We start from the raw sequence: 21,872 nt of genomic DNA, 5'->3' as shown, positions 1-21,872 counted from the left end.
TGGAGGCAAGTGGGACATGGCTGGAGGTGGTGGGTTACCGAAGGGGTGTCCTGAGAGTGCTATTCTTCCTGGGGCCCCTTCCTCTCTGTCAGCTTCCTAACCCATCATCAGTAGAGTACCTCTCCTATCCTGGGTCCTGTCCCCATGATGTGCCGCCTCAATGTGAACCCAGAGCAAAGAAGGTGGCCCTTCATATGCTGACACCTCTGATAACCTGAGCCCCAAATAAACTGTATCGCCTCTAAGTTGTTCTGAATATGTATTTTGGTCGCAGTAATGCAAAAAATAACTGAAAATAAAGGCATAGGTCCTTTTGGGTTTGTATACCTTTAACTCCTTCCATGCTTATGACAACAGGTTCCTCTGTTGCCACGGCAGCCATGTTAGCCAACACTCTTAGAACACAGGCTTCTAACAGTTGATGTTTAAAGCCACTTCGAAGAAGGGTCTGCAGGACTTCAGACAGCTCGTTTATGCCACTGGGTTTGGCAGCATCTCTTTGTGTGGGCAGCACGCAGAGCTCAGCAAGACTCATCTTCAATGTGAGTGTGAGTGTGTGAGTGTGTGTGTGTGTGTGTGTCTGTGTGTGTGTGTGTGTGTCTGTGTGTGTGGGTGTGTGTGTGGGGGGGGGGGTATGAGGGTGCGGGCGCGCGCGGAGGGGGTGGGGGGGATAGACATTGTGCCTGTGCTTCTCCCCACTTCCATGCCTGGCGCATAAAGGAAAATGCTGAATTAAGGTGCCATTGGATGATGAGAGAATGGGCATTGAAACAGCCATACTTTCTAGAAAGAAATTTAGTAGCAACTATCGTAAGACTTGTGGCCTTTGGTCCACTGATCCAACAAATAGGAATATGAAGACAGAGACACTCAGACTTTGATAGATAAAAGGTACTGACTGACATCAATAAGACAATGTTAAGGACCCGTGAACATGTAACCTAAGTGATCGCTGAAGTAGCGTTAATAAGAACAGGGTTGAGAACTACACAACAGTCATACATGGGTTTCTTGCTGGCTGTGCTATCATTTAATAAGCTCTCTACTGATGTGACTCCAAATGTATACGGGTGTGTATGTATGTATGTAAAATGTACACTCATACAAGTATGTGTGTGTGAAGAAAAAGGAAAGATGATAAGGAAATCCACCAAATTCTTCTAGGAATAGTACTCACTCTCATTTCCTCTGGATCGAGGCATCAGATTTTTATTTTCAACCTCACACTTTCCTGTATTTTTCAAATCTTGTTCAACTATCTTGAATAACAGGTAGATCGTTCAACTAAAACAAGACAAAGTGTGAGAGGGAACAGGAGGAGACGCTCAGTACAGAGGGTTATTAGACACTGCAAATAGAAAGGCCTGCTCCTTCTGCCCTTGACTGGGGGGTGCAAACACAGGATGAGCTTCTGACAGAGCGCAAGAATTGTGAACGGGAAGAGGAGTGGGAATTATTGCTAAAGTGCATGATCTCTTCCCAATATCTTACGTCAAGGGTTTTTTTCTTTTGAAGCTTCCAGATTGAGGCAGAACTGGGATTTGCGCACCACGAAAGACACATCGTACACCAGCAACTGCGCTGACGAGGAAGATTTCTTTTTGGATTTTCCAAATCCAAATCAAATATGAGCCTCTCTGGAGGCTATACCCCCGATGAGGACACCATCGACTGGACGGACAGTGACTCCTCGGAAGACTCGACTACAGACGTTTCTTCCTGCTGCTACTTCTTTCTTGTCCAAGAGTCATGGGTGACTGAAAGAAGCAGGCTGCCCATGGGATGGCGAGAACAAATTTATGACAACTCAGAGCAGCTTTGTGAGCTGCCCATCGTCCAGGTCGTGGAGGATTATCTGGGCTCCCGCTACGTAGACTCACCAGCTAGTCCAGATCCACATGGAGACCCCCAAAGGATGGTCAAGTACCCACAGGAGAGGGGAAACCAGAATTTCTGGAAACTGGAAGGTCTAATGAGATACCTTGATGCATATCGAGAGGATCTGAAAGGCGACGAAGATGAATACCAGGACAAACACGATGACCATGACAAACACGGTGCCCGTGCCGATGCCGATGACGACAACAACGATGATGACAATAATGATGATGATGGCGACGGCGACAACGACGACGACGATCAAACCTTTTCTGATTCTGCTCTGGATGAGGATCTAGAGGCATCCACAAGTACCTCTCCCCAGTTGGATCAGCTCACTTGTCAAGAACGTGGTGCTCGTCAGGCCTGGCCCTGGTGGAAACTACCAGATACCGAAGACATCATCCCGCTTCCAGAGATCTCACCCAGGCGAGGAGATGAACTTATTGAGGTGAGCATGGAGCTCCTCCATTTCAGAGCAAGGGATAGGCCCAGTGGGGGTGCCAGGTTGGACAGCACGGACTCACTTATTCTACCTGCTGTGAAGCAGAGGTAGAACCCAGTCCACCAAGAGATGAGCAAAGACAGATGGACGGCAGCAAGGGAAAGAGCTGGGGAAGGAGGTATAAGGAAAATGACAGGGAGCACTGAGAGAACACAAGGGAGGGGGAGGAACAAAGAGGAGGACTAATGATAATATTTACAAAACAAAAGTGTGTGTGTATATGTGTGTCTGTCTGACTGTCTAACGATTAATGAGTACTTAAAAGGTTACAGTTACAGTTGGGCTAAATGGGTAAGGAGAAAGAAATGGATTTCCCTAAATGAACACATACTGACTTCATTGCTGCTGACATCACACGTTTCTAACTCATCCTCCTTCTCTTGCCAGATGATAAGCCAGGAGAGAGACACTGAAGACACCCGCTCAGTCTCATCAGGGCAGTCAACGGAGGGGTCCCACTCAGGGACCACATCTTGTCTGAATGTCCGATCCATTGTCCAGTGGTTCAGAAAGCGGATGGTCTCCTCCCTGCGGCGGAGAAGGCGCCCCGACCTGGCCTACAAGGACCCTGATGTGCTTGAACCAAAGAAGCACTGCTTCCTTAGAGGCCAGAGAATTCAACCTCAGTAAACACCCCCACCCCAGTTAGGAAACCCTATGTACTCAGAATTTCAAATGTTTTGACAATCCCTATTCAAACAGTCCCCATAGTTTTAAGGATTTTTCCCCCCTCAATAAAAAAATGTTGTAGTTATTCACATTTTTTCCCCAATAAAAAATGTTGCTGTTATTCACGTTTTTTCCCCCAATAAAAAATGTTGTGGTTATTCACATCTTTCTCCTCTTCCATCATAAAACGTGGGCCCAGGTTCAAACCACATATGTTGTCTAGAGAGTGGTGTGCATTCTCAGAACCGCTCAGGTGGAGGAATGATTCCTAAACAAAAGGCATTCTGTGTCTCTCCCCCAACATCCCGTCTTACTGTATTTGCCCTCGTCTCATCTGTGTTATTATTTCATGCATTTTATCTTCTCTTATCATCAACTCATCTCCCCCCTGCCAAAGGCAGCAGGACACCTGTCAAGACTCCCACATGGCAGGATGGATTTGGTGGAACTACTGGGTCTAGATCAAGTGGCAGCAGACAGGGAGGCACAGGGGAAGCTCATTCCAATTGATAGTGTTTGGGACACTCAGAAAGCAGTTCTGATGATCCTGGGGAACCAGACGTACTCTATTAAGTCATTTTAACACGTTCTGGCACGTTGGTTGGTTGGTTCCCGCAAGGTGGCTGGCCTAAATGGCCCACAGAGGAGGAAGGTGACGGCTGGGAATGCTGATTAACCACTCAAAAGCCTGGCTATCTTCATTCACGAGATGAGAGAGATGGTACCACAGACTTCATACAGTTGTTGGGAGAGTGAATGAGACAAAGCAAGCACTCCATACATACTCTTTCTTGCTGGTGGCAGAGGTCATGTTCCTAAGGATCTCTCCACTAGTCTTGATTCTCTCTCCAAGAGAGATCTGGAGTGAACTCTCACTGAGCTATTTTTATTTTTCCCACTGCAGTCATTTTACCAAAGGTTTGTTCCCAACCGCCCCCCACCCCCGGCAGACCTTGATTTAGCCAAGTCCTCTCTCAACCCACTGCAAGGTTCTCTCTGAAATTCCTTTGCAAGCGTCATGAAAATTGTCCCCACAGGTCAACTTCTTGGAGGAAGCCTGGACTCCATCTGCTTGCTGACTCTCCCTGTGTTACCAATGCACATCCTCTGCCTCGCTCACCACAGGTTCCCTCAAAGGTCGCCCTCTTCCAGCTTGGACTACCAGCCTGTGAGACACCTTCACTGTTCATTGGAAAAGCCCATGAGCGTTTGGTCTCAAAGGCCTTTCTTTCCTCGACTTCAACTTCCTTAGCTCCTCCCTCCCTCCCTCCCTCCCTTCCTCCCTTACTGACACATACACTGAGCACAAGGGAATGCCAGATAACTCGCCCTCTTAACATACCCCATAAATAGATGGATGGATGGATGGATGGATAGATAGATAAAAATGTCCGTATCTTTGGGTTAATATTGCTTTTTTGAAAAATGAGTTAAAACCATGTAAGCACGGGACTATAAACGGTGGTGGGTCAAAGTAGTCCGTAGTAGAAACGAATAATGCAGCACGGGAACACTGATTTTCAAAGTCTGGAAGAGATCAAAGGACAGGGCCCTTCCACAAATACTGTCTGTGCTCAAGGTCACAGACAAGTCTCTTTCCAGCCACACTTCTCACTTCTCCACCTCTCTGAGAACGCCAACCCATTTCACTGGCTCACTCAAACACCCTCCTCGCCTTCTGCTGGCTCCCTGACTTCACCAACATCTGGAGTCCAAAACACTCTGCAAAGAAGACACCATTATCTCTATTTCATAGATGAAGCAAGGCTGGGTTAAAAACTTACTTACTGCTGCTAGAAGTGGCAGGATACAGGGCCAGGAACTTGACACGCACTCATCGGGTGGGTACACAGTGGTGGCCACTTCTTTTCAACTCTTTTGAAACAATGCAGAAAATATTCTACAAGGGACATGGAAGAGTTCAAAAGGTTGCCTGGATTTGGTGTTGCAAGAGTCACCATGAGACTCAGTAAGGAGTATGCTGACCCTGAACTTCGGAAATGAAAGAAGAAAGGCTATCTACTGTGTATGTCTGGCAAAAGTTGAAATGATTGGCATTTAATTCTCACCTAGGTAATAATAAAGGAACTGGCTCCACCCCGCAACAGCCTGGCCATAGAACCTGAGGAATTCAACCAAACCTAAAAAGAGGTTCATGCCAGCAATGCCTAGGAGAAATAGTTGGTTTACAGAATGAATGGCTGAGGGCTGGGGCCGTAGCTCAGTGGTAGAGCGCCTGCCTCACATGGGTGAGGCACTGGGTTCAATCCTCAGCGCCACATAAAAATAAATTTTAAAAAGATATTGTGTTCATTAACAACTTATACACACACACACACACCCCCCAAACAAACAAACCAAAAAACCCGAATGGTTGAAAGACCTTCTGTACATAGACAGTATTGAAAAAGACATCAACATGACCACTGGCGATTCAAGATCGACAATTATTTTTAAACCATACCGTGTGGTCGTTAGCACATGAATGACCAATCAAAACCGCACACATACTCTAGCTATTGTGAACTGAGCTGCTATAAACATTGATGTGACTGCATCACTATCCTATGCAGATTTTAAGTCCTTGGGTATAAACCAAGGAGTGAAACAGCTGAGTCAAATAATGGTTCCCTTCCCAATTTTCTGAGGAATCAACCTCGGTGTTCCTCAATAAATCAAGGGATCAAGAAAATGTGGTATATGTACTCAATGGTATCTTACTCGCCTTGAAAGAAGAGTAGAATTATGGCATTTGCCAGTAAATGGTTATAGTTGGAGAACATCATATTAAGCAAAATGAGCCAATCCCACAAAACTAAAGGCCGAATCTTTTCTATAATATGTGGCTACTAATTCACAACAAGGCAGGGGGTGGGGGCCCACTGGAAAAAAATAGAGTTCCCTTAGATTAGGTAGAGGGAAGTGAAGGGAGGGAAGGGGAGCGGATGTGAGGAAAGGAAAGACAGTAGAATGACACAGACAGTATTACTGTATGTATATGTGACTGCATGACCAATATGATTCTGCAACATGTACACCCAGAAAAATGAGAAATTACATCCCATCTATGTATGATCTATCAATGCGCATGAATGCATTCTAACGTCATGTACAGCCAACTGAAACAAATTCAAAAATTGAAAAAAAAAAAAAACACATACGTACAGAAAATCAAATCAACAACAAACAATGTGTTCACATACACTTCCCGCCCTCCCAACCCCAGACTGATGTCATTTAGCACACGATCTGCTACAAATGATTTTTCACCAAGAGAGTGGTTCTCACAAAGAGATGGGAGTATTGTAGGGACGATCCCACTACTGTGGGGACTGAAAATGAGATGCTATCCTGCTCTGCTCTCTGAAATTGTCAAACTGGTACCCTCAGACCACTAAGTTCTGGAGGGCTGGCATACAGCATGGTGGCCATGCTTACAAACGTCATACACTATCATCTGGCTAAGAGAATAGGCCGAAAGTGTTCGCACCATGCACAAAGGGTTGCACATCCAAAACGCAACTTTGCAAGGCGTTGCATGGGGTAATTACCTTGACTGTGTTGAATACTGCACCGGGATGTCAAGGGGCCAGGTGGCAAAGGGATGCCAAAGGGGCCAGACTGCCTCACTGGGGAGCTGTGAGTCAGTCAAGATCCATTTCATTCCGTGATGCCATCAGCAAGGAAAGTGCGCGGGACAGTGGTCAAACAACCAGCAGCCCATGGTGTAGGAACCAGAGAAGAGGGCGGACAGCCTTGAAGCTGTGTGCTGTATGCCAGCCCTCCAGAACTGTAGTCCAGTTCCTAACAGGAACTCATTGCTTTCTGAAACTTCGTGAGCATGGTACCGGTTCCTACTGGCATTCTGGGCTTCTGAGCTCACACCGGTATTGCCCATTAAGCTTGGACGACAGCGTTCTGAAGCATTTCCACCTTGTCGCTCTAACCTTTTCAAAATTGCTCCTGCAAACCACTTCCACATTTGCCATATTCTGGCAGATAAATAAAAATTTAAAAAATGCATAGGTAGCTTTCACCCACACCCTGAGAACTGTGTGAGGCTGAATTCAATAGTGATGGACTAATCTGACAAAGGAAATCTCAAGACAGCACAACATCCAGTCAGTGCCAAGGACAGTGCAGGCAGTTTTTAGCCTGGCTTACTGTGAGAATCAGGAGCAGAAAGCAGAGCTACGGGGCATTGGAAAAAACCAACATTTGGCCAGAAAAATGTGTGTAACGCTGGGGCCAAGGAGGTGTGTTTGTTGAGCTCTGGAAGAGATGCGAAGTACTATATATTACAGGGACGACAGGAGGGAAACCTGCAGGGCATCTCAGGAATCTGCAAGACCATACCCACCAGAGGTCCAGAGTATAGGAAAGCAAATTTCTTAGAGATTATGTGGATGACCTGCTTCAAAAGAGGGGACTGGGAAGTTGTTTTCAGCATGTTCAGCTGCCCAGGACCTGCAACAGTCATTATCCCAGGTGCCTGAGGTACTGCGCAGGCTGGCAACAGAACTCGGCCTTACTCAAGTGGCAATGCTTCTTCTGGAATGCAGATGCTCAGGGTAGGGGGCAATGGACAATTCCACCCAGATTTCAAATGAAGGGTCTGGGAGGCCAGAGTGTTAGCAGAGCCAGAGGCCCTGCCGATTGCGTCTAAGCAGCCCGTGTGTGAAGCTGAAAGGTTGAGGCTCAAGCTGGAAAGGGGACACCAGGAATTAAGAGATGCCAATCACATGACTGGCTGCTGAGAAAACCTGGAGGCTACAGAGATATAAGTCTAAATGGAGCCCATGTGCACGCAACCAGCCAGGTTAAAGGGGCAAGGCCGAGAAAGCCCTCTCGAAATAACATCTGACAACCACGTATCCCAGATGATTTTCTCAGAAACAGGTGACCAGTGTGCCACACTGGGTTCATTTTGCCACAACCCTTCTTTCTGCCACAACCATATTCCTCCCTTTGCAGAGGGGAATATTTATTCTGTACCACTGCATACTGGATGTAGGAAATTTGGTTTTGATTTTACCCGTGCTCTCGGTCAAGATCTTGCCTGGAGTCTCGGAGGGGACTTTTTGGCAGTGCTGATCTGCTAAAATGATGAGCCTCTTGTAAAGGAACTTCTTTTTAACTGTGAAATGGACAGTAGCTATTAGGGACCAGGGGTAGAATATGATGATCTGGATATGAGGTGTCCCCTAGAAGCTCAAGCTATTGCAATGATATTCAGAGGAAAAGGAGTAGATTCTGAGAGCTACAACCTAATCAGTCCGACTGAGTGGTTACTGGAGGCAAGTGGGACATGGCTGGAGGTGGTGGGTTACCGAAGGGGTGTCCTGAGAGTGCTATTCTTCCTGGGGCCCCTTCCTCTCTGTCAGCTTCCTAACCCATCATCAGTAGAGTACCTCTCCTATCCTGGGTCCTGTCCCCATGATGTGCCGCCTCAATGTGAACCCAGAGCAAAGAAGGTGGCCCTTCATATGCTGACACCTCTGATAACCTGAGCCCCAAATAAACTGTATCGCCTCTAAGTTGTTCTGAATATGTATTTTGGTCGCAGTAATGCAAAAAATAACTGAAAATAAAGGCATAGGTCCTTTTGGGTTTGTATACCTTTAACTCCTTCCATGCTTATGACAACAGGTTCCTCTGTTGCCACGGCAGCCATGTTAGCCAACACTCTTAGAACACAGGCTTCTAACAGTTGATGTTTAAAGCCACTTCGAAGAAGGGTCTGCAGGACTTCAGACAGCTCGTTTATGCCACTGGGTTTGGCAGCATCTCTTTGTGTGGGCAGCACGCAGAGCTCAGCAAGACTCATCTTCAATGTGAGTGTGAGTGTGTGTGTGTGTGTGTGTGTGTGTGTGTGTCTGTGTGTGTGGGTGTGTGTGTGTGGGGGGGGGTATGAGGGTGCGGGCGCGCGCGGAGGGGGTGGGGGGGATAGACATTGTGCCTGTGCTTCTCCCCACTTCCATGCCTGGCGCATAAAGGAAAATGCTGAATTAAGGTGCCATTGGATGATGAGAGAATGGGCATTGAAACAGCCATACTTTCTAGAAAGAAATTTAGTAGCAACTATCGTAAGACTTGTGGCCTTTGGTCCACTGATCCAACAAATAGGAATATGAAGACAGAGACACTCAGACTTTGATAGATAAAAGGTACTGACTGACATCAATAAGACAATGTTAAGGACCCGTGAACATGTAACCTAAGTGATCGCTGAAGTAGCGTTAATAAGAACAGGGTTAAGAACTACACAACAGTCATACATGGGTTTCTTGCTGGCTGTGCTATCATTTAATAAGCTCTCTACTGATGTGACTCCAAATGTATACGGGTGTGTATGTATGTATGTAAAATGTACACTCATACAAGTATGTGTGTGTGAAGAAAAAGGAAAGATGATAAGGAAATCCACCAAATTCTTCTAGGAATAGTACTCACTCTCATTTCCTCTGGATCGAGGCATCAGATTTTTATTTTCAACCTCACACTTTCCTGTATTTTTCAAATCTTGTTCAACTATCTTGAATAACAGGTAGATCGTTCAACTAAAACAAGACAAAGTGTGAGAGGGAACAGGAGGAGACGCTCAGTACAGAGGGTTATTAGACACTGCAAATAGAAAGGCCTGCTCCTTCTGCCCTTGACTGGGGGGTGCAAACACAGGATGAGCTTCTGACAGAGCGCAAGAATTGTGAACGGGAAGAGGAGTGGGAATTATTGCTAAAGTGCATGATCTCTTCCCAATATCTTACGTCAAGGGTTTTTTTCTTTTGAAGCTTCCAGATTGAGGCAGAACTGGGATTTGCGCACCACGAAAGACACATCGTACACCAGCAACTGCGCTGACGAGGAAGATTTCTTTTTGGATTTTCCAAATCCAAATCAAATATGAGCCTCTCTGGAGGCTATACCCCCGATGAGGACACCATCGACTGGACAGACAGTGACTCCTCGGAAGACTCGACTACAGACGTTTCTTCCTGCTGCTACTTCTTTCTTGTCCAAGAGTCATGGGTGACTGAAAGAAGCAGGCTGCCCATGGGATGGCGAGAACAAATTTATGACAACTCAGAGCAGCTTTGTGAGCTGCCCATCGTCCAGGTCGTGGAGGATTATCTGGGCTCCCGCTACGAAGACTCACCAGCTAGTCCAGATCCACATGGAGACCCCCAAAGGATGGTCAAGTACCCACAGGAGAGGGGAAACCAGAATTTCTGGAAACTGGAAGGTCTAATGAGATACCTTGATGCATATCGAGAGGATCTGAAAGGCGACGAAGATGAATACCAGGACAAACACGATGACCATGACAAACACGGTGCCCGTGCCGATGCCGATGACGACAACAACGATGATGACAATAATGATGATGATGGCGACGGCGACAACGACGACGACGATCAAACCTTTTCTGATTCTGCTCTGGATGAGGATCTAGAGGCATCCACAAGTACCTCTCCCCAGTTGGATCAGCTCACTTGTCAAGAACGTGGTGCTCGTCAGGCCTGGCCCTGGTGGAAACTACCAGATACCGAAGACATCATCCCGCTTCCAGAGATCTCACCCAGGCGAGGAGATGAACTTATTGAGGTGAGCATGGAGCTCCTCCATTTCAGAGCAAGGGATAGGCCCAGTGGGGGTGCCAGGTTGGACAGCACGGACTCACTTATTCTACCTGCTGTGAAGCAGAGGTAGAACCCAGTCCACCAAGAGATGAGCAAAGACAGATGGACGGCAGCAAGGGAAAGAGCTGGGGAAGGAGGTATAAGGAAAATGACAGGGAGCACTGAGAGAACACAAGGGAGGGGGAGGAACAAAGAGGAGGACTAATGATAATATTTACAAAACAAAAGTGTGTGTGTATATGTGTGTCTGTCTGACTGTCTAACGATTAATGAGTACTTAAAAGGTTACAGTTACAGTTGGGCTAAATGGGTAAGGAGAAAGAAATGGATTTCCCTAAATGAACACATACTGACTTCATTGCTGCTGACATCACACGTTTCTAACTCATCCTCCTTCTCTTGCCAGATGATAAGCCAGGAGAGAGACACTGAAGACACCCGCTCAGTCTCATCAGGGCAGTCAACGGAGGGGTCCCACTCAGGGACCACATCTTGTCTGAATGTCCGATCCATTGTCCAGTGGTTCAGAAAGCGGATGGTCTCCTCCCTGCGGCGGAGAAGGCGCCCCGACCTGGCCTACAAGGACCCTGATGTGCTTGAACCAAAGAAGCACTGCTTCCTTAGAGGCCAGAGAATTCAACCTCAGTAAACACCCCCACCCCAGTTAGGAAACCCTATGTACTCAGAATTTCAAATGTTTTGACAATCCCTATTCAAACAGTCCCCATAGTTTTAAGGATTTTTCCCCCCTCAATAAAAAAATGTTGTAGTTATTCACATTTTTTCCCCAATAAAAAATGTTGCTGTTATTCACGTTTTTTCCCCCAATAAAAAATGTTGTGGTTATTCACATCTTTCTCCTCTTCCATCATAAAACGTGGGCCCAGGTTCAAACCACATATGTTGTCTAGAGAGTGGTGTGCATTCTCAGAACCGCTCAGGTGGAGGAATGATTCCTAAACAAAAGGCATTCTGTGTCTCTCCCCCAACATCCCGTCTTACTGTATTTGCCCTCGTCTCATCTGTGTTATTATTTCATGCATTTTATCTTCTCTTATCATCAACTCATCTCCCCCCTGCCAAAGGCAGCAGGACACCTGTCAAGACTCCCACATGGCAGGATGGATTTGGTGGAACTACTGGGTCTAGATCAAGTGGCAGCAGACAGGGAGGCACAGGGGAAGCTCATTCCAATTGATAGTGTTTGGGACACTCAGAAAGCAGTTCTGATGATCCTGGGGAACCAGACGTACTCTATTAAGTCATTTTAACACGTTCTGGCACGTTGGTTGGTTGGTTCCCGCAAGGTGGCTGGCCTAAATGGCCCACAGAGGAGGAAGGTGACGGCTGGGAATGCTGATTAACCACTCAAAAGCCTGGCTATCTTCATTCACGAGATGAGAGAGATGGTACCACAGACTTCATACAGTTGTTGGGAGAGTGAATGAGACAAAGCAAGCACTCCATACATACTCTTTCTTGCTGGTGGCAGAGGTCATGTTCCTAAGGATCTCTCCACTAGTCTTGATTCTCTCTCCAAGAGAGATCTGGAGTGAACTCTCACTGAGCTATTTTTATTTTTCCCACTGCAGTCATTTTACCAAAGGTTTGTTCCCAACCGCCCCCCACCCCCGGCAGACCTTGATTTAGCCAAGTCCTCTCTCAACCCACTGCAAGGTTCTCTCTGAAATTCCTTTGCAAGCGTCATGAAAATTGTCCCCACAGGTCAACTTCTTGGAGGAAGCCTGGACTCCATCTGCTTGCTGACTCTCCCTGTGTTACCAATGCACATCCTCTGCCTCGCTCACCACAGGTTCCCTCAAAGGTCGCCCTCTTCCAGCTTGGACTACCAGCCTGTGAGACACCTTCACTGTTCATTGGAAAAGCCCATGAGCGTTTGGTCTCAAAGGCCTTTCTTTCCTCGACTTCAACTTCCTTAGCTCCTCCCTCCCTCCCTCCCTCCCTTCCTCCCTTACTGACACATACACTGAGCACAAGGGAATGCCAGATAACTCGCCCTCTTAACATACCCCATAAATAGATGGATGGATGGATGGATGGATAGATAGATAAAAATGTCCGTATCTTTGGGTTAATATTGCTTTTTTGAAAAATGAGTTAAAACCATGTAAGCACGGGACTATAAACGGTGGTGGGTCAAAGTAGTCCGTAGTAGAAACGAATAATGCAGCACGGGAACACTGATTTTCAAAGTCTGGAAGAGATCAAAGGACAGGGCCCTTCCACAAATACTGTCTGTGCTCAAGGTCACAGACAAGTCTCTTTCCAGCCACACTTCTCACTTCTCCACCTCTCTGAGAACGCCAACCCATTTCACTGGCTCACTCAAACACCCTCCTCGCCTTCTGCTGGCTCCCTGACTTCACCAACATCTGGAGTCCAAAACACTCTGCAAAGAAGACACCATTATCTCTATTTCATAGATGAAGCAAGGCTGGGTTAAAAACTTACTTACTGCTGCTAGAAGTGGCAGGATACAGGGCCAGGAACTTGACACGCACTCATCGGGTGGGTACACAGTGGTGGCCACTTCTTTTCAACTCTTTTGAAACAATGCAGAAAATATTCTACAAGGGACATGGAAGAGTTCAAAAGGTTGCCTGGATTTGGTGTTGCAAGAGTCACCATGAGACTCAGTAAGGAGTATGCTGACCCTGAACTTCGGAAATGAAAGAAGAAAGGCTATCTACTGTGTATGTCTGGCAAAAGTTGAAATGATTGGCATTTAATTCTCACCTAGGTAATAATAAAGGAACTGGCTCCACCCCGCAACAGCCTGGCCATAGAACCTGAGGAATTCAACCAAACCTAAAAAGAGGTTCATGCCAGCAATGCCTAGGAGAAATAGTTGGTTTACAGAATGAATGGCTGAGGGCTGGGGCCGTAGCTCAGTGGTAGAGCGCCTGCCTCACATGGGTGAGGCACTGGGTTCAATCCTCAGCGCCACATAAAAATAAATTTTAAAAAGATATTGTGTTCATTAACAACTTATACACACACACACACACACCCCAAACAAACAAACCAAAAAACCCGAATGGTTGAAAGACCTTCTGTACATAGACAGTATTGAAAAAGACATCAACATGACCACTGGCGATTCAAGATCGACAATTATTTTTAAACCATACCGTGTGGTCGTTAGCACATGAATGACCAATCAAAACCGCACACATACTCTAGCTATTGTGAACTGAGCTGCTATAAACATTGATGTGACTGCATCACTATCCTATGCAGATTTTAAGTCCTTGGGTATAAACCAAGGAGTGAAACAGCTGAGTCAAATAATGGTTCCCTTCCCAATTTTCTGAGGAATCAACCTCGGTGTTCCTCAATAAATCAAGGGATCAAGAAAATGTGGTATATGTACTCAATGGTATCTTACTCGCCTTGAAAGAAGAGTAGAATTATGGCATTTGCCAGTAAATGGTTATAGTTGGAGAACATCATATTAAGCAAAATGAGCCAATCCCACAAAACTAAAGGCCGAATCTTTTCTATAATATGTGGCTACTAATTCACAACAAGGCAGGGGGTGGGGGCCCACTGGAAAAAAATAGAGTTCCCTTAGATTAGGTAGAGGGAAGTGAAGGGAGGGAAGGGGAGCGGATGTGAGGAAAGGAAAGACAGTAGAATGACACAGACAGTATTACTGTATGTATATGTGACTGCATGACCAATATGATTCTGCAACATGTACACCCAGAAAAATGAGAAATTACATCCCATCTATGTATGATCTATCAATGCGCATGAATGCATTCTAACGTCATGTACAGCCAACTGAAACAAATTCAAAAATTGAAAAAAAAAAAACACATACGTACAGAAAATCAAATCAACAACAAACAATGTGTTCACATACACTTCCCGCCCTCCCAACCCCAGACTGATGTCATTTAGCACACGATCTGCTACAAATGATTTTTCACCAAGAGAGTGGTTCTCACAAAGAGATGGGAGTATTGTAGGGACGATCCCACTACTGTGGGGACTGAAAATGAGATGCTATCCTGCTCTGCTCTCTGAAATTGTCAAACTGGTACCCTCAGACCACTAAGTTCTGGAGGGCTGGCATACAGCATGGTGGCCATGCTTACAAACGTCATACACTATCATCTGGCTAAGAGAATAGGCCGAAAGTGTTCGCACCATGCACAAAGGGTTGCACATCCAAAACGCAACTTTGCAAGGCGTTGCATGGGGTAATTACCTTGACTGTGTTGAATACTGCACCGGGATGTCAAGGGGCCAGGTGGCAAAGGGATGCCAAAGGGGCCAGACTGCCTCACTGGGGAGCTGTGAGTCAGTCAAGATCCATTTCATTCCGTGATGCCATCAGCAAGGAAAGTGCGCGGGACAGTGGTCAAACAACCAGCAGCCCATGGTGTAGGAACCAGAGAAGAGGGCGGACAGCCTTGAAGCTGTGTGCTGTATGCCAGCCCTCCAGAACTGTAGTCCAGTTCCTAACAGGAACTCATTGCTTTCTGAAACTTCGTGAGCATGGTACCGGTTCCTACTGGCATTCTGGGCTTCTGAGCTCACACCGGTATTGCCCATTAAGCTTGGACGACAGCGTTCTGAAGCATTTCCACCTTGTCGCTCTAACCTTTTCAAAATTGCTCCTGCAAACCACTTCCACATTTGCCATATTCTGGCAGATAAATAAAAATTTAAAAAATGCATAGGTAGCTTTCACCCACACCCTGAGAACTGTGTGAGGCTGAATTCAATAGTGATGGACTAATCTGACAAAGGAAATCTCAAGACAGCACAACATCCAGTCAGTGCCAAGGACAGTGCAGGCAGTTTTTAGCCTGGCTTACTGTGAGAATCAGGAGCAGAAAGCAGAGCTACGGGGCATTGGAAAAAACCAACATTTGGCCAGAAAAATGTGTGTAACGCTGGGGCCAAGGAGGTGTGTTTGTTGAGCTCTGGAAGAGATGCGAAGTACTATATATTACAGGGACGACAGGAGGGAAACCTGCAGGGCATCTCAGGAATCTGCAAGACCATACCCACCAGAGGTCCAGAGTATAGGAAAGCAAATTTCTTAGAGATTATGTGGATGACCTGCTTCAAAAGAGGGGACTGGGAAGTTGTTTTCAGCATGTTCAGCTGCCCAGGACCTGCAACAGTCATTATCCCAGGTGCCTGAGGTACTGCGCAGGCTGGCAACAGAACTCGGCCTTACTCAAGTGGCAATGCTTCTTCTGGAATGCAGATGCTCAGGGTAGGGGGCAATGGACAATTCCACCCAGATTTCAAATGAAGGGTCTGGGAGGCCAGAGTGTTAGCAGAGCCAGAGGCCCTGCCGATTGCGTCTAAGCAGCCCGTGTGTGAAGCTGAAAGGTTGAGGCTCAAGCTGGAAAGGGGACACCAGGAATTAAGAGATGCCAATCACATGACTGGCTGCTGAGAAAACCTGGAGGCTACAGAGATGTAAGTCTAAATGGAGCCCATGTGCACGCAACCAGCCAGGTTAAAGGGGCAAGGCCGAGAAAGCCCTCTCGAAATAACATCTGACAACCACGTATCCCAGATGATTTTCTCAGAAACAGGTGACCAGTGTGCCACACTGGGTTCATTTTGCCACAACCCTTCTTTCTGCCACAACCATATTCCTCCCTTTGCAGAGGGGAATATTTATTCTGTACCACTGCATACTGGATGTAGGAAATTTGGTTTTGATTTTACCCGTGCTCTCGGTCAAGATCTTGCCTGGAGTCTCGGAGGGGACTTTTTGGCAGTGCTGATCTGCTAAAATGATGAGCCTCTTGTAAAGGAACTTCTTTTTAACTGTGAAATGGACAGTAGCTATTAGGGACCAGGGGTAGAATATGATGATCTGGATATGAGGTGTCCCCTAGAAGCTCAAGCTATTGCAATGATATTCAGAGGAAAAGGAGTAGATTCTGAGAGCTACAACCTAATCAGTCCGACTGAGTGGTTACTGGAGGCAAGTGGGACATGGCTGGAGGTGGTGGGTTACCGAAGGGGTGTCCTGAGAGTGCTATTCTTCCTGGGGCCCCTTCCTCTCTGTCAGCTTCCTAACCCATCATCAGTAGAGTACCTCTCCTATCCTGGGTCCTGTCCCCATGATGTGCCGCCTCAATGTGAACCCAGAGCAAAGAAGGTGGCCCTTCATATGCTGACACCTCTGATAACCTGAGCCCCAAATAAACTGTATCGCCTCTAAGTTGTTCTGAATATGTATTTTGGTCGCAGTAATGCAAAAAATAACTGAAAATAAAGGCATAGGTCCTTTTGGGTTTGTATACCTTTAACTCCTTCCATGCTTATGACAACAGGTTCCTCTGTTGCCACGGCAGCCATGTTAGCCAACACTCTTAGAACACAGGCTTCTAACAGTTGATGTTTAAAGCCACTTCGAAGAAGGGTCTGCAGGACTTCAGACAGCTCGTTTATGCCACTGGGTTTGGCAGCATCTCTTTGTGTGGGCAGCACGCAGAGCTCAGCAAGACTCATCTTCAATGTGAGTGTGAGTGTGTGTGTGTGTGTGTGTGTGTGTGTGTGTCTGTGTGTGTGGGTGTGTGTGTGGGGGGGGGGTATGAGGGTGCGGGCGCGCGCGGAGGGGGTGGGGGGGATAGACATTGTGCCTGTGCTTCTCCCCACTTCCATGCCTGGCGCATAAAGGAAAATGCTGAATTAAGGTGCCATTGGATGATGAGAGAATGGGCATTGAAACAGCCATACTTTCTAGAAAGAAATTTAGTAGCAACTATCGTAAGACTTGTGGCCTTTGGTCCACTGATCCAACAAATAGGAATATGAAGACAGAGACACTCAGACTTTGATAGATAAAAGGTACTGACTGACATCAATAAGACAATGTTAAGGACCCGTGAACATGTAACCTAAGTGATCGCTGAAGTAGCGTTAATAAGAACAGGGTTAAGAACTACACAACAGTCATACATGGGTTTCTTGCTGGCTGTGCTATCATTTAATAAGCTCTCTACTGATGTGACTCCAAATGTATACGGGTGTGTATGTATGTATGTAAAATGTACACTCATACAAGTATGTGTGTGTGAAGAAAAAGGAAAGATGATAAGGAAATCCACCAAATTCTTCTAGGAATAGTACTCACTCTCATTTCCTCTGGATCGAGGCATCAGATTTTTATTTTCAACCTCACACTTTCCTGTATTTTTCAAATCTTGTTCAACTATCTTGAATAACAGGTAGATCGTTCAACTAAAACAAGACAAAGTGTGAGAGGGAACAGGAGGAGACGCTCAGTACAGAGGGTTATTAGACACTGCAAATAGAAAGGCCTGCTCCTTCTGCCCTTGACTGGGGGGTGCAAACACAGGATGAGCTTCTGACAGAGCGCAAGAATTGTGAACGGGAAGAGGAGTGGGAATTATTGCTAAAGTGCATGATCTCTTCCCAATATCTTACGTCAAGGGTTTTTTTCTTTTGAAGCTTCCAGATTGAGGCAGAACTGGGATTTGCGCACCACGAAAGACACATCGTACACCAGCAACTGCGCTGACGAGGAAGATTTCTTTTTGGATTTTCCAAATCCAAATCAAATATGAGCCTCTCTGGAGGCTATACCCCCGATGAGGACACCATCGACTGGACAGACAGTGACTCCTCGGAAGACTCGACTACAGACGTTTCTTCCTGCTGCTACTTCTTTCTTGTCCAAGAGTCATGGGTGACTGAAAGAAGCAGGCTGCCCATGGGATGGCGAGAACAAATTTATGACAACTCAGAGCAGCTTTGTGAGCTGCCCATCGTCCAGGTCGTGGAGGATTATCTGGGCTCCCGCTACGAAGACTCACCAGCTAGTCCAGATCCACATGGAGACCCCCAAAGGATGGTCAAGTACCCACAGGAGAGGGGAAACCAGAATTTCTGGAAACTGGAAGGTCTAATGAGATACCTTGATGCATATCGAGAGGATCTGAAAGGCGACGAAGATGAATACCAGGACAAACACGATGACCATGACAAACACGGTGCCCGTGCCGATGCCGATGACGACAACAACGATGATGACAATAATGATGATGATGGCGACGGCGACAACGACGACGACGATCAAACCTTTTCTGATTCTGCTCTGGATGAGGATCTAGAGGCATCCACAAGTACCTCTCCCCAGTTGGATCAGCTCACTTGTCAAGAACGTGGTGCTCGTCAGGCCTGGCCCTGGTGGAAACTACCAGATACCGAAGACATCATCCCGCTTCCAGAGATCTCACCCAGGCGAGGAGATGAACTTATTGAGGTGAGCATGGAGCTCCTCCATTTCAGAGCAAGGGATAGGCCCAGTGGGGGTGCCAGGTTGGACAGCACGGACTCACTTATTCTACCTGCTGTGAAGCAGAGGTAGAACCCAGTCCACCAAGAGATGAGCAAAGACAGATGGACGGCAGCAAGGGAAAGAGCTGGGGAAGGAGGTATAAGGAAAATGACAGGGAGCACTGAGAGAACACAAGGGAGGGGGAGGAACAAAGAGGAGGACTAATGATAATATTTACAAAACAAAAGTGTGTGTGTATATGTGTGTCTGTCTGACTGTCTAACGATTAATGAGTACTTAAAAGGTTACAGTTACAGTTGGGCTAAATGGGTAAGGAGAAAGAAATGGATTTCCCTAAATGAACACATACTGACTTCATTGCTGCTGACATCACACGTTTCTAACTCATCCTCCTTCTCTTGCCAGATGATAAGCCAGGAGAGAGACACTGAAGACACCCGCTCAGTCTCATCAGGGCAGTCAACGGAGGGGTCCCACTCAGGGACCACATCTTGTCTGAATGTCCGATCCATTGTCCAGTGGTTCAGAAAGCGGATGGTCTCCTCCCTGCGGCGGAGAAGGCGCCCCGACCTGGCCTACAAGGACCCTGATGTGCTTGAACCAAAGAAGCACTGCTTCCTTAGAGGCCAGAGAATTCAACCTCAGTAAACACCCCCACCCCAGTTAGGAAACCCTATGTACTCAGAATTTCAAATGTTTTGACAATCCCTATTCAAACAGTCCCCATAGTTTTAAGGATTTTTCCCCCCTCAATAAAAAAATGTTGTAGTTATTCACATTTTTTCCCCAATAAAAAATGTTGCTGTTATTCACGTTTTTTCCCCCAATAAAAAATGTTGTGGTTATTCACATCTTTCTCCTCTTCCATCATAAAACGTGGGCCCAGGTTCAAACCACATATGTTGTCTAGAGAGTGGTGTGCATTCTCAGAACCGCTCAGGTGGAGGAATGATTCCTAAACAAAAGGCATTCTGTGTCTCTCCCCCAACATCCCGTCTTACTGTATTTGCCCTCGTCTCATCTGTGTTATTATTTCATGCATTTTATCTTCTCTTATCATCAACTCATCTCCCCCCTGCCAAAGGCAGCAGGACACCTGTCAAGACTCCCACATGGCAGGATGGATTTGGTGGAACTACTGGGTCTAGATCAAGTGGCAGCAGACAGGGAGGCACAGGGGAAGCTCATTCCAATTGATAGTGTTTGGGACACTCAGAAAGCAGTTCTGATGATCCTGGGGAACCAGACGTACTCTATTAAGTCATTTTAACACGTTCTGGCACGTTGGTTGGTTGGTTCCCACAAGGTGGCTGGCCTAAATGGCCCACAGAGGAGGAAGGTGACGGCTGGGAATGCTGATTAACCACTCAAAAGCCTGGCTATCTTCATTCACGAGATGAGAGAGATGGTACCACAGACTTCATACAGTTGTTGGGAGAGTGAATGAGACAAAGCAAGCACTCCATACATACTCTTTCTTGCTGGTGGCAGAGGTCATGTTCCTAAGGATCTCTCCACTAGTCTTGATTCTCTCTCCAAGAGAGATCTGGAGTGAACTCTCTCTGAGCTATTTTTATTTTTCCCACTGCAGTCATTTTACCAAAGGTTTGTTCCCAACCGCCCCCCACCCCCGGCAGACCTTGATTTAGCCAAGTCCTCTCTCAACCCACTGCAAGGTTCTCTCTGAAATTCCTTTGCAAGCGTCATGAAAATTGTCCCCACAGGTCAACTTCTTGGAGGAAGCCTGGACTCCATCTGCTTGCTGACTCTCCCTGTGTTACCAATGCACATCCTCTGCCTCGCTCACCACAGGTTCCCTCAAAGGTCGCCCTCTTCCAGCTTGGACTACCAGCCTGTGAGACACCTTCACTGTTCATTGGAAAAGCCCATGAGCGTTTGGTCTCAAAGGCCTTTCTTTCCTCGACTTCAACTTCCTTAGCTCCTCCCTCCCTCCCTCCCTCCCTTCCTCCCTTACTGACACATACACTGAGCACAAGGGAATGCCAGATAACTCGCCCTCTTAACATACCCCATAAATAGATGGATGGATGGATGGATGGATAGATAGATAAAAATGTCCGTATCTTTGGGTTAATATTGCTTTTTTGAAAAATGAGTTAAAACCATGTAAGCACGGGACTATAAATGGTGGTGGGTCAAAGTAGTCCGTAGTAGAAACGAATAATGCAGCACGGGAACACTGATTTTCAAAGTCTGGAAGAGATCAAAGGACAGGGCCCTTCCACAAATACTGTCTGTGCTCAAGGTCACAGACAAGTCTCTTTCCAGCCACACTTCTCACTTCTCCACCTCTCTGAGAACGCCAACCCATTTCACTGGCTCACTCAAACACCCTCCTCGCCTTCTGCTGGCTCCCTGACTTCACCAACATCTGGAGTCCAAAACACTCTGCAAAGAAGACACCATTATCTCTATTTCATAGATGAAGCAAGGCTGGGTTAAAAACTTACTTACTGCTGCTAGAAGTGGCAGGATACAGGGCCAGGAACTTGACACGCACTCATCGGGTGGGTACACAGTGGTGGCCACTTCTTTTCAACTCTTTTGAAACAATGCAGAAAATATTCTACAAGGGACATGGAAGAGTTCAAAAGGTTGCCTGGATTTGGTGTTGCAAGAGTCACCATGAGACTCAGTAAGGAGTATGCTGACCCTGAACTTCGGAAATGAAAGAAGAAAGGCTATCTACTGTGTATGTCTGGCAAAAGTTGAAATGATTGGCATTTAATTCTCACCTAGGTAATAATAAAGGAACTGGCTCCACCCCGCAACAGCCTGGCCATAGAACCTGAGGAATTCAACCAAACCTAAAAAGAGGTTCATGCCAGCAATG

At 46.5% G+C, this 21,872-nt stretch overlaps 4 protein-coding genes across 26 annotated transcripts in view; 3 read left to right on the top strand and 1 right to left on the bottom strand.

The window, feature by feature from the left end:
- Window positions 1-21,872, bottom strand: part of Ppfibp1 (PPFIB scaffold protein 1) — a 288,979-nt gene that overhangs the window by 132,164 nt on the left and 134,943 nt on the right. The window lies entirely within an intron of this gene.
- LOC143641646 (uncharacterized protein C12orf71 homolog) lies at window positions 1,628-3,013 on the top strand. Its single transcript, XM_077109271.1, has 2 exons — window positions 1,628-2,329; window positions 2,771-3,013. Exons 1-2 carry the CDS (start codon window positions 1,628-1,630, stop codon window positions 3,011-3,013), a joined length of 945 nt encoding a protein of 314 aa, XP_076965386.1.
- Window positions 9,956-11,341, top strand: LOC143641645 (uncharacterized protein C12orf71 homolog). The gene is made up of 2 exons (XM_077109270.1): window positions 9,956-10,657; window positions 11,099-11,341. The coding sequence occupies exons 1-2, from the start codon at window positions 9,956-9,958 to the stop codon at window positions 11,339-11,341; spliced, it is 945 nt and encodes a 314-aa protein (XP_076965385.1).
- Window positions 18,281-19,666, top strand: LOC143641644 (uncharacterized protein C12orf71 homolog). The gene is made up of 2 exons (XM_077109269.1): window positions 18,281-18,982; window positions 19,424-19,666. Exons 1-2 carry the CDS (start codon window positions 18,281-18,283, stop codon window positions 19,664-19,666), a joined length of 945 nt encoding a protein of 314 aa, XP_076965384.1.

This window comes from Callospermophilus lateralis, chromosome 4 (assembly GCF_048772815.1).
Source record: "Callospermophilus lateralis isolate mCalLat2 chromosome 4, mCalLat2.hap1, whole genome shotgun sequence".
In the NCBI taxonomy this organism is placed as follows: domain Eukaryota; kingdom Metazoa; phylum Chordata; class Mammalia; order Rodentia; family Sciuridae; genus Callospermophilus; species Callospermophilus lateralis.
This window is presented reverse-complemented; position numbering and strand designations above follow the sequence as displayed.

Excerpts from the sequence above, each read along its gene's own strand:
- LOC143641644 (XM_077109269.1), top strand. The coding sequence starts at position 18,281 with ATGAGCCTCTCTGGAGGCTATACCCCCGATGAGGACACCATCGACTGG. Across the intron at positions 18,983-19,423 it reads GAGGAGATGAACTTATTGAG|ATGATAAGCCAGGAGAGAGA; the intron begins GTGAGCATGGAG and ends TTCTCTTGCCAG.
- LOC143641646 (XM_077109271.1), top strand. The coding sequence starts at position 1,628 with ATGAGCCTCTCTGGAGGCTATACCCCCGATGAGGACACCATCGACTGG. Across the intron at positions 2,330-2,770 it reads GAGGAGATGAACTTATTGAG|ATGATAAGCCAGGAGAGAGA; the intron begins GTGAGCATGGAG and ends TTCTCTTGCCAG.
- LOC143641645 (XM_077109270.1), top strand. The coding sequence starts at position 9,956 with ATGAGCCTCTCTGGAGGCTATACCCCCGATGAGGACACCATCGACTGG. Across the intron at positions 10,658-11,098 it reads GAGGAGATGAACTTATTGAG|ATGATAAGCCAGGAGAGAGA; the intron begins GTGAGCATGGAG and ends TTCTCTTGCCAG.